The sequence below is a fragment of the Podarcis cretensis genome (genome assembly GCF_951804945.1).
Source record: "Podarcis cretensis genome assembly, chromosome: 1".
NCBI lineage: Eukaryota > Metazoa > Chordata > Lepidosauria > Squamata > Lacertidae > Podarcis > Podarcis cretensis.
In genome coordinates, this window is record NC_137170.1 from 65,891,107 (window position 1) to 65,908,135 (window position 17,029).

General features: G+C 39.5%; 1 protein-coding gene across 2 annotated transcripts in view; it reads right to left on the minus strand.

Annotated features, from left to right (window-relative positions):
* The window catches only part of MPPED2 (metallophosphoesterase domain containing 2), a 126,048-nt gene that overhangs the window by 104,387 nt on the left and 4,632 nt on the right, over positions 1–17,029 (minus strand). For both annotated transcript variants that reach the window (XM_079972986.1, XM_079972987.1), the window contains exon 2: positions 12,688–12,931. In XM_079972986.1, coding sequence (XP_079829112.1) covers positions 12,688–12,815 — 128 coding nt within the window. In that variant the 5' untranslated portion in view covers positions 12,816–12,931. The remainder of the gene's footprint in view (positions 1–12,687; positions 12,932–17,029) is intronic.

Genomic DNA, 17,029 nt, shown 5'->3' on the forward strand with positions numbered 1-17,029 from the left:
TTGTGTACCTTTATGGCCTATTACTTGAGAGCTGGGGGAGAGATTAACAGCTAAAAAGGACTTTTGTTAGTGACATAATAAACATGCATAATCTTGGTCCGTCTCTGATACCAGAACTCCAATAATAGCAAGCGAAATTCATTTTCTCAACTGTACTGCAAGATTGCTTTCCAATGCATACGCAGACAGACAAGTGCAACTGTAGATGCACGATATGTGCAGAGAGTTATATTCTGTGCCTGTTTTCTTGCAAGTTGCTTTCTGGTTCTTTCAAATCAATTGTTCATCTTTCATCTTCTATTCATTTTGTTTCTAGCCTAATGCTCCCGTTGGCACTGTTCACCTGCAATTTTATTACATTTCTTTAGTGTTTTATTAGACAGGAGGTGTGGCTGCCTCTGTTGCCCTCCACATAACACCAAATGAAACAGCGTTATTTCTTTCTAATGTGACACAGGGTAAAACCATCTTCCAAGGTGAGGTTAGTTACATTTGCAGGAAAACATGATTTTTTGTCTCTGCCTACACTGCATACTGGATGGTGAAATTTTATTGACTTCAAAGGCTTTGAGATCAAACTCTTAAATTCTGTCCTTGACAAAATAAACATCTCATAAAATACAGGGAGCTAAAGTCATTTAAAACTGGGGGGAAATTGTCTAACCTCCTTAAGGAAATAAATTGGCTCAAGGCAATAGCTTGGGCACATACAATGCATACTTATCATTAAAGAAGGCCAGTGTGCTTGTATCTCGTTACAAGTGAATTCTGCATACAAACTGAGGTGCATTTCTCTAATCTTCAACATGCCTAAATTGTAAAGGATCTTTTTACAAAATCCTCTTGCCATTAATGGGAACTAGCAAACTAAAAGGCGGCAAATGTTCAGAAGAGTTAATTTTCTTAAAACCAATGAAAGCAGAAGTTGTTTTTCCCTTTTGCCTAGAGAAAAAAAATGAATGCTCTACTTATGAACACGCATCAAAACAGTCCGCTTTTCCCAAGGCACAGAATTTATAGTAACAGATAATTAACAACAAATTGTGAAAACTCTATGAGTTAAAGGTCTTAGTTTTGTTGCCAAGCTGATGTATCAAATTCAGAGATAAACAAAGCGTATGCTTTTTCGCCATTAACACAGTGGCCGTGTCAAGATGGAGCAATGCAAAGTAGTCTGGCAAAACACAATCAAAGGTCACAGTGCAAAAAAATAATGCCCCTAGAGGATTATTATCTCCCTTTTAATTCTCATAGGATGTCGAAAAACTTGTATTGCTGTATTTGATCCGCACTGCCTCATTATAATGATAGCATCCCTAGTAGACAAAATAGTCTAGAAACTTTGCACAAACAAGTAAAACAATCTCCGAAGGATACGAAAGCTTGGGTTGGCAATCTGATCTCTCATTAATTCCCTGGAAGTGCTTGTGCTAAGAAGTGTTCTGGGATTCCCCCCCCCACCTCAGTCAATCACAGCGATGTATTTGAAATACAAATTGCTACGCAGTGTTTACAAAACGAGACACGGCTCTTTCTCGAGATGAAAACTCAAGACAAAACGAATGTGTATTTACAGAGAGATGGCCTTTAAAAAGTTTGTTTAGTTTCAAGAGCTTTAGAAGTACCAAGCGTGGTGGGGCAGAGCCCCCTTTCCTATGCTACTGCTTACCTAGACAGGGCTGGTGGCAGGGCAGTGCCAAGGCTGGGGCTGCAACCTCACTTCACCACTGCCCACCCATAGCCCCATCCAAGCAACCAGCAGCGGGGTTTGGAAGGCAGCTTCCACCACCCCACATACGACCAGAGCCGTAGCTAGGTGATCTTGTGCCCCTGACGGAACCGTCCAGATTGCACCCCCTGGCCATTGACAAATTAGCTCTTCTTTCCACCTTTTATCCACCCATTCAATTCACCCTCTATTAAAAACCATTTCTTATGAGGCAATATTCAGTATTTTTATTTCTAGACATATTTATAGACATATTTTTAGCCGATTTAGCCGGGGGGGGGGCTTGCCTGTGCCCCTGGCGGGCGCCTACCTCACCACCCCCTAGCTATAACTACTGCACATAACTACTGAAAAGCTGGTGCCAGTTTGAAGGCTCAGTCACAATGTCCGTGCCAACTCTGAACCCATAAGGAAACAGAGGGTTAACAAAAACCTTTCTCCTTTCCAGCAGTCTAGAATTGTAGAAACAAGGGAGAGAATGCCAGGGCACAATACATGACTTGGAGTCAGTTTTCAGCTGAAGAGCAGCTTAAACACAGTAAGCTTGGCCTTGTATTCTCTGTATTATAGACTGAAAGCTGATATACAGTAATAATGCTATTACTTCTCCACAAACTTGATATAGTGGTTAACATTTCAGAGTGATGTGCTGACCCTGCTGCTCCCAGTCACTGCGTTCAATTCTTTGCATCACACACACAGCAAATGTGGTAAATACTTTAGCAAGGCCTTCTGTTACAAATACTGCACATAATGTGCTTCCAACACCTTATGCACAAACACTCTCCTCAGCCTTCCCCACACAACTGCCCAACAGGAGGGAAAGCTGTCTACAGTGTGCTGAATGAATATATGTTATCAGTTCAATGTGCTTGCTGATAGAATAGTGATGCTCTGCTTTGAGGGAACTGTCTATTTGTTTCAAAATGCACAAACAATACTCAAAAGAAATCAGTCAACATCTTTGAGAAGCTTTGCAGCTCTAGTTTCAAGGAATGCCTGGGTAAAGAATGATAAATGCAAAACAGGGACAAAATTAAGTCTTACAAGATAGGATTGTATGGACAGATTAAAATGGAACAATAATGTTTTTGCTGGAAAATCATATGGCAATACATCCAAAATTGTAGGTCATTCCCATCAACTGTGAAGGCCGCTCCTGACCTCATGGGACACATCAGGGTTTTTTTCAGCTGTGTTCAGGGTTAACACCTAAAAAATTGATGCTTGCTAGAAACTTAAAACATAAACCAATTCCTGAATCCTAATAACTCCAACTGGTTTTCACTTGCATACTTGCTAAACTCCATTTTCCACCCTATTTATATCGATTTTATCCTGCTAAATACCCACCATGCTCTAACCAATGGAGCTATCCAGATTTGCCCATTTCTCTTAATGCGCCTATAGCTCTATCAAAGAATCAAAGAACTGTAGAACTGAGGAGCATCTAGTGCAACCCCCTGCAACGCAGGAATATGCAGGCATCCCATAAGGGAACTGAACCTGAAACCTTGGCGTTATAGTTCCACACTCTAACCAACTGAGTTATCTTGGCCAGGTGATTCTATTGTCCATATCAATTCCTATTTTTCTGTTTCTATGTTGCATGTTTCAAATACTTATGTACAATCCAGAAACAACAATTAATGAGCCTACCAGCAGGCCAATGCAGCAAACTGTTTTCTTGAGCCCCTATCCCTAGGATGCCCAGCTTTATATTTGGAGATTTTCCTTTCACCCCTTGCCATACCAAGCGGACAGTACATCATAATAAAATAAAATAAAAAATATTAATTTACATCCCGTTCTTATACTAAAAGTACTCAGAGTAGCATACAGTGTAATAAAAAATAAACTTAATATAATAGAAAGCACAAATGCAACAACCAGTTTATAACATCAGTTCCAATCACACTGTGACCAGCTTAGAAGAGTGACACAGCTTTCACCTCCACGGACTTGCTGCTTATTCTGACCAGAGCAGAAGGTGGAGAAGGAGGAAAAATTGCTATGCTGCTTCCAGGCTGGTGCAGAGAAAAGGCCCTATTGCAAACATGTTCAAAGCAGGGACAGCTGAGAATCTGTTTCCGACCTTTCCCAGCATCCAAAACACTGTTTTCCAGTAGCTTCTGCCCATTTGGACAGGTTTCTTAGTGTACTCTTTGCCAGCAGGGCTCCCTCACTGGTGACACTGGTGACAGAGAAGATCCAGGAAGGGCTGGCTAGCAGGACACCTCTGCAGCACAGGGGGCTGAATTGCCCTGCGTATAGTAATTGAGAAGATCCTTGAGGAACCTCAAAGTAGAGGAGTCTTCTTTTTAGATGCAGCAACACAACATGTTTGTTTCAGAAATGAATGTCCTAATAACAGATGACAGCAGTCCAGATCACAACCCTAGCTGTGCTTTGCTCAGCAAAAAAATAATGGAACAGTTACCAGAAATGCTTCCTCTATCTATTGAAGTACACGTAAACAAGAACTATTTCCAAAACTCCAGATGTCTTGGTCCTTAACCCTTCTACACCATGCCCTGCAAAGAACTGACAGAACTATTATGGCCATTTTACAAGCCCCTTGGAAATGTCATACAAAAGGTACTTGTCCCACACTCTTCAAAATAACTGTTTTGATGGTCACATTATACTGAGAGGTTGCATTATGAAGACACTGGAGCTGGAAACTTTGAGTCTCTGTGCTCTGTTTTAAACAATCAGCACATCTCAGTTTTATTCAGTTCTTGCTATTCCTTTTCCAAAGGAGGTAAAAAAAAATACATGCTAGCTCTTTTTTATTCCATAAGGGCTTTTCTTGTCATACTTATGCATCTTTGTTTTATTAGTTTCTTTATCTCTCTATCCCTTTCTCCCTTGAGAACTATTATATATTTCAAAAGGGCTTGAAAAACTAATAAGGTCATTGTATTGGTTTATGATTATGTTTAGTTGCTTCAGATGACACCTTGTAAATGAGGCCTTGTCTACCTCACAGGAAAATGAAAGGTTATTAGGTCAGGCCAAGTGTCCTACTTTTCAGAGGATGGTTCTTTATTTAAAGGAAACCTCTTTCTCTAGAAGTCCTCTGTCTGATTCAAGTCTAGTTTAAAGATAAAGGAACTTAAGAACATAGAGCAGGAACTTTGAAGTTGGTTTTCCACAGCACCTGGACAGCAGAATAAGCATACAGGCCATCTGGCCACATGTCCCCACATTGTAGGATGGGTTGACATCATGTGGCTTTCACAGTCCCACCCCTGATCTCATGTTCAGGATGGATTTCTGAGTCAGGGAAGCCTTCACATAAACACCTGCTGAATAATAGCTTCCTCTTACAAGGGAGAGATTGTTACTACTCACAAATGTCCTCACAACCTAAAGCAAGTCCTCATCATCAGTAACAATGGAATAATGACCAGGCTTCCTCAACCTCGGCCCTCCAGATGTTTTGGGCCTACAACTCCCATGATCCCTAGCTAGCAGGACCAGTGGTCAGGAATGATGGGAATTGTAGTCTCAAAACATTTGGAGGGCCAAGGTTGAGGAAACCTGCTCTAGACAAATTAACCTCTGCAACAAACCTCAGTCCTAGCTCTATCCTCGTATTTACTCAAGTAACACTATTTATTTATTTATTTATTTTCTATACCACTTTATATTTTTAATAAAAAACCTCAAAGCGGTGTATAGCATATTAAATCAATAAAACAATAGTCGAGCGATGTTCCTCCGGCCTCATGAGGAGCCTCTTTAGTAGGTCTGGGTGAGTGTGGGCCCTGCCCCCTAGGCCAGCTGGAAAGGGCCTTGTGGGGAGCGGCCTCCACGCCTCACAGCCGGGTGATACTCCTCCGGCCTCATGACAATCCAGGACATTGCAACAACAGCCATACTATCAAGGACTCATCTACCTGCCCATCTTCTAATGTGAAACATTTCATCATGCACCTGTACAGACCCAACCTTACTGCTGCTGCAGTAAGCAACAGTGCTGCCAGTGTTGGGAGGGTGATTGTGGCACAGCCCACCATGCCAGCTACTCCTGGATAGCTCACTACAGAAGGCAATGGTCCTTCTTTTCTAGTAAGGTATGATTTACAAGTCAATGGAATCCAAGAGACACTCTATTCCACTAGAACTGTTTCAATTTAATACTTTAAAGCTGCAATCCTGTACTCATTCATCTGGAATGAAGACTTACTTTTGAGCATGACTTACGTTTGAGCAGATATGTTACTTTCATAGATTCATAGAAGAGTTGGAAGGGACCACAGGGATCATCTAGTCCAACCCCCTGCAATGAAGGAATATTTCACCCAAAGTGGGGCTCAAACCCCACTGACTCTGAGATTAAGAGTCTCACATTCTATCAACTGAGCTATTCTTTAAAGTATGTGTAGGTCTGCACTGTAAAACTATAGGCCTTCAAAAACAGGGAGAGAAATTTATTCAAACTAATCCTCCCCCAGCAAAAAAAATCTTCCAAGAGAAACTTAATTTCTGCAATCAAGTTGTTTCAAAAAGGATTTGGAAAAGAGGTATCAAATGTAACTATATTTTCACAAGTTGCTGAATGGCTGCTTCACAGCTGGCTCAGCCACGCTCTGTTTATTTTAATCTCCATAAATGCTGGTAGACTGAGAATCTGAACCGCAAATATGATTGTCATTGTCAAAATTATAGACTAAACTGACCTATTCATCAAAAATGTTGACAGTTCTCATACAGACCTGCTCTCCATTGTTATATTAAATAAAACCACAGGTTCAATAACTTTTTCCAGGTCTTCCTTAAAACATCAGAGTTTCATTTCTTTTGGCACAAAGCTGGAAACTGAACAGAAAAGCTAGATTTGTGAGGGTGAAGTAATTTACTGCTATAAAATAAAAAGCGCAAAAGTAGAAAGTGGATAGAAATGTATATGCATATTCACAAACGTACACAAAGTAGAACACATACAACTATCTGAAGACTTCTTGTTAACTCCATGAACTTTATGTAAACATGGATTATTCTTATTCACTGAACAAAATAAGGAAGGAATTGTGCTGCATATATCATTCTCACTTTACCAATCTTTCTCTTGCACTTCACAGAGATTAACACAGAGATTTGAATCATTCCACAGGAAGATATCACTCACGAAAGGAGGTCTTCTGTGGGTTCAATTCTTCTTCTGTGAATAGCAATGCTTTCTATGAATGGAGCAATGGGTTAGGATTCAAGTCTTATTTCTCAGAAGTCTAATTTCTTTCCGTAAATAATCTTAATTGGGACTGAAATATAAAAATCATTTGCTCCAACAAGTATTAAACTGAAGTGTAGCTTATGTAATCATCCTGACAGCTTCTTTGCCTTTAAGCCACGGAAAATAAACTAGCCTTGTTCCTGTATACTGTTCAAGATGCACTCACAAATTGTGAATAACCTTAATGCAGTTTCAGACAGGCTGTCCATATGGAACAGATTCCAGAAACAGACTGGAACATTAACATTATAATATTGAATCCCTCAATAATGTCATCAACATTTTAATGAAACCCGTTCTCATCTCAGCAGCCTCTGTGCAAAGATCTATGAGAAAGATTCCCATGAATGATAAGGGTGTTTGTGCACAGTTTTTTTCTGAAATACATCAGTTTTGCTATTCAACTGAAGGGAGGATGGACCATTTGAGAAGACAAGAGTTTTCACAGCTCATGGTTTATAAGCCAGACTTCTTGATATTTCTCTAAAAATAAAACTCTAAAAAGTAGTTCCCTTTGCTGAAAATGAAGATGATTTTAAAATAAAATTACCAAAAAAAAAAAAAATCCTGCACAAATGAATATTAGATGAATAAAAAAACAACAACCAGATATAATCAGAAATGCTATTTTGGCTAGCTTATCTGATGGATTAGGATTTTTAAAGAAGAAAAAAAGTTATCCAAAATATTTTTCCAAAGCCACGTAACTGCTAGCATTGCAGCCAATATTAGAAAGTGCAATTCTTTGCTATAAACAATTAATGATAGGATGTTCAGACATAGGATGCAGAAAGCCATTCAGATACATCATTTAGAACTATGATTTCCCTAGAATGAGATACGATCCACCTGTGGGCTGAGGACTTTGTAAATGAGCTGACAGGCTTCTAGCAGTGTTCGAGTGTCAGGCTGATGCATTATAGGAGGTTAATGTGAATTCACCAGATCAGGAATTAGGCTTATGGGCCTTGAACAGAGACCAAGTTCCATTAGTTCTTCAGCAAAATACAGCAGTGACTCTCAGTTTGAACACACTTACATGCTGGCTGCAACAGCTAATGTGAGACAGGATGGAATAAGGTGACCTCAGAGAAGTAAAAACTCAGCGTTAGATGAAACACATTTCTTTCTTTCTAAAGGCACACCTATGCATCTTTTTTTCAGTGTTGTAGAACTACTCTACCTCATGAGACAATCTTATTTCAGCAGAAAATATATAAGAAATTGAAAACTGAACTGGCAGCAAATCCAAGAAATCAAACAGGACATTTGACCATGAAGCAAGAGGCATCACATTTTTAATTCACCACATGCTGTAAATTATTTTGGATAAGGGGAACTGGAGACAAACTAAACATGATGGTAAACACAATAATGTGTGCTTGACATTCATTTACTAAACAGGAGTTGCATTATAATAATAATAAACAAACAAACAAACAAACAAACAAACAAACAAACTTTTATTTATATCCCGCCCTCCCCGGCCGAAGTCAGGCTCAGGGCAGCTAACATCAGATACAGTGGTACCTTGGGTTAAGTACTTAATTCGTTCCGGAGGTCCGTTCTTAACCTGAAACTGTTCTTAACCTGAAGCACCACTTTAGCTAATGGGGCCTCCTGCTGCCACTGCGCCGCCGGAGCACGATTTCTGTTCTCATCCTGAAGCAAAGTTCTTAACCTGAAGCACTATTTCTAGGTTAGTGGAGTCTGTAACCTGAAGCGTATGTAACCTGAGGTACCACTGTGTGTGTGTGTGTGTGTGTGTGTGTGTGTGTGTATAGCATGGGGGGACCGATCCAGATTGGGGCTGCAGTATGGGGAATTATCCCCCGCATACGGTCCCAATCAAGTACATGTATGAAGGCACCCCACTGCTGCTATTTTCCCCAGGAGAAGACTATCCTTAGCATCAATTGTAGCTTCCTTCCTTGAGAAAATACCAGCCATAGGTGGCCATCCATACTGGGACCATGGCACAGACAAAAGGTTAAATCCCTCCCCTGCTCCCATTTCGGCCCTGCTATGGATGCTGTCCCGTCAACAAAAACAAGCACACAAGAGCCAATCACATAGTACAGTTTGGTCCTGTGTCTCACAGATTTCAAAATCCAAAGATGATTGGGCTGCAGCAGATTTCCTGACTTTCAGTTTGTATTTAAATATACAAGTAGGAGGGTTGTCCAAGGGAAAACAATGTATAATAAGGTGCAGGCTTTCACTGCACTGAATGCAGATCACGGCACCAAACTCAGTCCAGAACTTTTTGTGTCTGCCATGAGATTAGAGCCGTCTGAAGCAAGGCAACTTAAAACTTAGAGTTCTTATGAGCTCACTCACTGTGGACTCTGTACTTACGGAAATAAGCATTGTTAATGAAAGCCTGAGCTCATTTAACCCCCCCCCCCCAAAAAAAGGCAAATTCTGCAAAAACGAGAGAATAATTTGTGCAAAATAAGCACTTCAATTTGCAAAATAAGAGTTTTATTCCGTTGATACAGGAGCAGTCATTTTTAGGCTATCAAGGAATGCCTTGATACTGAAGAACCAAACCCAAAATGTATGTAATGTGGACGAATTTTTATCAACTCTGAACTGTGCTATCTCCCAGCTTCACTATAGTCAGGGAATTAAGAAAACATTTTGCAATGTGGTGCTGGACGTAGACATAAAAGCTACACATTACTTGCAAACTCATCTAATAAAGCTCTGACAGTCTTACAAAAAAAAAAAAAACCAGAAACAGCTTTAGAGTGGAATTATTTTACACAGAAAGCAGGGGAAAATGGATGCTTAACTCTTTCACCACCATCTTTTTTTTAACAACTGAATTCCTCACTCGACTCAACACAATATCTCCCTCATGGCGTTCCAGTTACGCATTTACCTTGCAAAGTATGTAATTTATCTTTGTGTGCTTAGCTTTGCAAAGCATTTAACCAGAACTCCACGGAGGAAAGGAGTGCTGTTTAGAAGAGTTAGGAGAGCTGCAGCAGAAAAATATCTAACATGCTTTGAGTTCCAGAAAAACTCAGCCAACACCAACTGACATGGCTATAGTACATACATCTTCATGAAAGTAAAAAGCATCACTATACTAAATAGTCAGTGCACACCTCAGGATTGAAGTAGCTGGAAGTTGAAATACGTAAATGGGCAAGGAAAGACACTGGATCAGAACGCAAGGCTAGTGATCCTTCCACCAACCATAAGAACCAAAGCATGTGGTTTTGAACCTTTAATGGAAATTGCCTGTATGTTGTGCATTCATTAGTCACTTTTCCTAGAACAGACCCACAGAAATCATAGGACAAACCTGGTGTACTATGTGTCAACTTCATAATGCTGTATATGGATTACTTATACTAACTTGAAACAATGATCTGTAGTCTAAAATAAATTGCTCAAAATGCTGCATCAAGATAATTTCCAAAACCAGGTGATATATATATTTGGTCAGAGGAAAGGTGATCTCATTCCATTTTTTATTTTTATTTTTATTTTTTGTAGTTAAACAGTAGAATCCTACACACTCAAACTAGACTGAGCTTCAGCCTTTTAGGATTATAAATTTTCTTTAGAAAATTTCCCAATCCACAGCATTGATCAAGACAGCTTAACTATATATAGAACAAGTGGTGTAGCTGGGTCTTAGAAAGGAATGCAATAATCAATCAACAGTGTGAATCTGCATTTCACATAACACCCTGTATCAGAAGGAATTATTAACAATCTCTTAAAGTAAATTATCTTTGTTACAACAGCTAAAGCTTTCCAGTTTCAGAAATGATGGCCTAAAGCAGCTGCATGTTCCCAAAATCACAAATACAAAGTCATTGTAAAATATGTTGAATAGCTGTATTGTCCATTTCTGCACAGCAAATGCACCTACGATCAGATACAACAATCAGCTAAAAGCGGTTTTCAAAACAACGCTCTGGAATTTTTTCCTGGTTATTTCATCATTGCACAAGCCTATTCAATCATGCAGAAGGGAAACCATGAAGAGGGGGTTTGGCTTCTTTTTAAAAAACTGTATTCTCTAACCCTCCCATCAAACACATATACCCCACATCAAACGGCTTTTAAAATTTACACAGCTTTTAGAGTTTATTGCAATACAACATGAGAAGATTGTCTTCTTTTGGGGGGGGGTGAAAGGGGGAACAAGAGCCCTGCCAGGTTACAACTCTAACTACATGTTTATCTGGTGCATAATCAAGGCTGCTTTTTAAAAGTGATTAATATATTTGCATTGGCATTTAACTTTTGTGCTTTTCTCTATGGTTGAAAAAAAAGCTAACTTTCCATTCTCATTAACAAAGAGTTCTGCATAGCTCAAAGGCTGGCACACCTCACTCAGGGCAACAGGAATTGATGGAATTAAAAAACAAAACAAAAAAACTTTGCCCCCTTTTCAGTTATTGAAGAAGCATCTAATCTCTTCGAAGTATCTTTCTTCCAGCTCTTTCGAATTCTCACTATGCAATGAATAAAAGACCTGACTCACCTTTGGTCAACATGAGGTCAAGAGGTGATTCTTTTGTTTTATAATTTAACTTGTCCTTCAAACCATTAGGGAAAAAGGAGATTATGTAAAAATTGCTCCTTTTAAAGATCGGACATCACTAGACAATAGGAAGGAAATCTGGAGTTTTAAGTCTTCACTTAAAAAGGTCTTAAAACATGTGAGTGTACACATGCACACACACAAACTATGCCTACACAAGTCCTTCTGTTGTCAGTGTGATCTCACAAGCCACAATACCAAAACATAGCAGTCTGAGCAGGGAACCTTTTGCTCTGCCTTTGTTGGTTTAAGCTCAGGCTATAAACATTATTTTAATGCAGTATTTGTATTTCTTGGGACTAATAGTTCAGCAGTCTTGAAATCCTTTGTCTTCCTTGTTGTAAGAGGAATGCAGCATGCGGCACACTTCCCCTTACAACAAGGAGGACAAAGGATTCAGTGATCAGGAGACAATTAGTCCCAATTAGGCCTATTTCGCAGCTGAGTGCAAAGGGTGGGGGAAGGGTGTTCACATTTTCAAGAAATATGTCCCTCTGGCAAGTTCCAGTGAAATCAATAAAGCTACAAGTCTGTTACTAGGCCTGCAGCTCACATACAAAACTGTGCTGAGTTTTACCAAGCCTCTGACATCTGGAGCTCTTTGAACACTATTCTGTCCAATAAACCATGCAACAAATTTTGGATTTTTTGGTTGTTTTTATCTAGTTCATAACAAGGATTGCCATAACTCTAATAATTCCACACCCACCATCAGTCCAGGGGTAGGCAACATGAACTTCCAGATCACAATTTATACATCCTACAGGCTAACATTTCAACTCTCCCCTTTTTGTTTTTTGAAAACGTTATCACAATAAATGTTAGAAGACTAGCAACAAGTAAAAAGAAGTCCAAATTCTTATTTTTCTACTCTTGTGATTACAAAGTCATCACAACTCTGATAAGTTGACCTGATTTTCACTACCAGGAATTAGAAAACTGTAAAATAGGTGCAAAATATATGTCAACTTTGATTTGGCTTCCAGAAAGTATGCATAATTGCAAGCAAATTATGGAACTCAATTACAGCAAAATATATGGTTGTTTCACACCTTGATATAACAGCAAGGTGGCACTTAATTCTGGACAAGTTTTCCACCTGTAACTTCCACTACATGAAGTTCAAAAATCAATCATAGTACTTACATGTGTACATGGGGAGGCTGGAACCTGCTCTGGTTAATGTTGTAGTGTGTGAACGCCTGGGTTGGATTTGAGCTGTATTCATCCACAGAAATGGTAACTTTGCCTTGTGAAGGAATTCCATGAGCCATCCTTTCTCTTTATAGACATGAGCAACTTACAACTTTCCAGAACAAAAGATGGGAGTGGGCATTGTGTTTCAGCCAACGACAGAAGCCAAATATCTCCTCATGAGCTCTGCAGACTTCTGGAAAAACAGAACAGTACAGAGATATTGATCAATTTGTAATGAGGGTTTTGAGTTCAGCCTAGCCTGTGATAGTTTCCTATGGAAATATGTATTGATCCATTCCTAATAACACTAGCGTGTAAACTCATTATCTGAGTGTAGATCTTAATGTACCTGAAATGACACAATCCACATACAAAAGGGAGGTATCAGCCTGTCCGGGGAAACCCCTTGGTTGGCAGAAGTAAAGAAAAATCTTAAAGATAAAACCCTAAAGGTGGGAGACCTCCAAATACAGGAATACTGGCTGACTGCTGGAAAGTGGGTATGGAAGGCCACTGGTGAAGGACAATATAATGGAGTATCTTGGGAAAGGGTATGGTTGGCTGCTGGAACCCTGAACAGTAGCAGTCCACAGGGCAACATATTGTTTCAGGTTCAACTTGTTATACCCACATGGTATGCTGTCTAAGCATGATGACAGCACATTTCTATGACATTTGGAGGACAACATAGGCACCAAGTCTCCCTCTCCAACAAAGAAGACAGAGTTCTGGCACCAGATATGGAGATTCAACGTCAATGCCACTGCAGAAGCATCTACAGCCCTGGCCCAATCAATGTTGGTGCTTCAGCTTCAGTAGGAACATGGTAAGGGGTGAGCTGGGGAGGTTCAAGGATGTGCCAGGGAAGGTCTGGGAAATGGCTTAGATCCAAAGTGATTCCACTTTCCTGACATGCACCCAGAGATTTGGAGACTAACTCAAGAACCTGCAAAACAGACAGAGATGTGCAAGAGTTCTCCTCCAACCACACTTTTGCTGTGGGCAGTTAAACCATCCTCAGATTACACTTGCACACAGTAATCTTAGTAATTTTAGAAGGCTCAGAGGAATTTTACTTTAAATTAAAAATATCAACCTCTTCATAAATGCAAAGAAATGTAATTGCAACTGTAAACGTTTCTGATATTTTTCTAAACTCACAAACTTGAACATCTTTGGTCCAAAATTCTCTCCTTCCTACCCCTCCTCCCCTCTCACCCTTCCTCCAAACATGCATACAGTTGTTTTGTTGGTTCTCCTAACCCACCATAAAAGACAGCTCATCTAACATTTCCATGAAACAAAACAAAAAGATTCACCAATTCATTTATAAGTACTGTATTTCTTAAATTTAAAAATGATATTGTAGCAGCATTGCAACATATCCATGTCCCAAATTTTACAAGGTCAATGCTCAAGCAACAGGGGATATTTTACTCTCAGTAGGACATGATGGAGCTGGTACAGGCGGTGCTTTATTCCTGGGGGGACACAGGGGGGACGCATATCCCTAAACATTTTGTGAATTTAAGTTTGCCCTCATTGAGGGGCAGTATTTCAATATGAGTAGGAAAATGAGAGTACCCGTGAACATTTTTTTAGAAAGAAAAAAACACTGGATAAAGGTATAGAAAAGGACAACCAAAACGATCAAGTTATTCAAGCAGTTTCTTGACAAGAAAAGGTTAAAGAGAATAAGAGTTTTCTTGTTTAGGAAAAAGAAACACTATTGATGTTCACAGGAAAGGAGTTTATAATGTTATGAACAACATAAAAGTAGTTAAGAGGTGTATTACAATACTAGAATCAAGCTCATCCAGAAATATTCACTGGTCCTGGGGTTAAGGCTAGCCAAAATTATGCATTCTAAATGCAGTGAATAACTAATAGCTGAGGGTGTATTGTTATTGTTTGTTATTATAGTGTACGTTTTTGGGTTTTTATATTGTAAGCTGCCCTATGATCTTCAGATGAAGGGCTGTATAGAAGTAAATAAATAAACAAAACATGTATATTCAGAGGCAGTATAGCTCTAAACACAGAGGCAAAAAAACCCAAGGTATAGTGATGGTTATGAGTATCCATATGCATCTAGCAACCCATTCATGGTTACAAAATACAGTGGTGCCTCGCAAGAACAAAAAGAATCCGTTCCGCGATTCTGTTCGTCTAGCGGTTTTTTCGTCTTGCGAAGCAAGCCCATTGACGGCTTAACGGATTAGCGCTATTAGCAGCTTTTAGCGGCTTATCAGCTTAGAAAAAGGGGAGGAAAGAAAAAAAAAACCGCAGGAACTCGCAAGACATTTTCGTCTTGCGAAGCAAGCCCATAGGAAATTCGTTTTGTGAAGCACCTCCAAAACGGAAAACTGTTTCGTCTAGCGAGTTTTCCGTCTTGCGAGGCATTCGTCTTGCGGGGCACCACTGTACTGGAGAAGATGGACCTGGAGATGGTCCATCCATCAAGCCAATCCATATGGCCTAAACTAAAGAACAGGAGCTACAGAAGAAAGATTGCTTTCAATAATAATAATTATTTATTTGTACCCCGCCCATCTGGCTGGGCTTCCCCAGCCACTTTGGGCGGCTTCCCAAAAAAATATTAAAATACTCTAATACATCAAACATTAAAAGCTTCCCTGAACAGGGCTGCCTTCAGATGTCTTCTAAAAGTCTGGTAGTTGGTGTTCTCTTTGACATCTGGTGGGATGTCTTTCTACTATTTCTGTATACCCTATCATTCCTAAATTTCCTTTCATTATTTAAGCCAAAGAAATGTATAAAAAAGCAGAAATGGACAGTTCTTTATGTTCAAAATCAATTATAATTTATTACTGTGAGTTATACACTTCCATTATTTAACACAACCTACATGTTTCTAGCCATTTGCTTCATTCCTTCTGGAATATCATTATTCTGGTCAAAAAATTGGTAAATGTCTGCTAGCCCTTTTGAATGTTTCAGCCATAAAGGGGCAACTCAAGTAGGAAAGAGCTGTGGATATGCCCCTTGAATGTATTCGTCCTCACACAGATCCTTTGAGCTTTCCCATGTTCTACTGTAACTTTTGCATTGGGGCCTTTTCTACTTGTGAACGGTAACTAAGAGCTCTGGAAGATCAGGATTCTTTTTTTACACTGGAAGTTCCACCAACAGAAAAGTCTCCCCCACACACACTTGAAGAATTTATACTAGAACACAGGGAAGCAGACAGGATGCACACAATGATAAAGGGCTCAAGGAATAACCCTACAACCCTTTTCTGCTTGTGTTGCCTCTTCACTGTTGTGGCACCAGAAGAAGAGTTGTGAAGGACTTCTTATACTTCCATTATGTCAAACTGCTTTCTGCATTTGAAATCTCTCAAAATAATTCTGATTAAGTCTTCATCCAAAAAACCCCCTGCTATTCTAATGCACTCTGTGAGCACCTTCATTAAGTCACCAATTTCCCTGTTATTCCCTGTTGAGGTTGATGGACTTCCTTCCACTCCCTATCATTGACACAAATGTTTAAATCCCATCCTGCCATTAGAAAAAAGTAGTTACGCAACCTTCAAGTATGTGCTCATGATAAACTGAAGGCGAACAGACTGAGCACAAACTTGAAAAACAAAACTTGTAATTCCCACTCTTAACATTTTAAACCAAAAAGATCTGAAATGGTTGAAGATAGGTGTCCCATCCCCCCCAGATTTTGGTCATGATCCACCTTTTAGGGTATGTTTAAATCCAAACAGATTAATCGTTGTGCATTCTTAGGAATACAAAAAAAGGTAACACTTACATTCATATACTTGCTGTTCCTATAAATTAGGTGCTTCCTAAAATTGATACAGAAGTATAGAAAACCAGTCTTTGTATTTACAATCAGTTATGCTACATAGCTGATTGCTACATAGCGGTGCTCCATTGTTTCTAAATAAAAATAGGACTTGCTAGATGTAAAATCAAATATCTGGAGCTTCTACATTGCACCAGTATTAAGATATGAACTGTAAAACCTGGTTCAGCACAAAATTCCACATAATGCCTTCCAAATAGCAGATGGCCTGCCATAGGCGATTTATTTTATTATTTTACAACCTCAGGCCTACATAGGCTTCCATATGTTAAGCAGGTTACGGAACCACACAACTTCCTTTTTCAAGAATCAGGGTATTTCTTCATTTTGCATATCGGAAAAAGCAAGCAGGGAGAGAGCTAAGACCCCCATCAAGTGGATCTTGACCAAAATCTTTAGTATATTTCGCAGAGGGTACTCTTGGTTTTGTCTCAAATTATTCGCTGGTTAT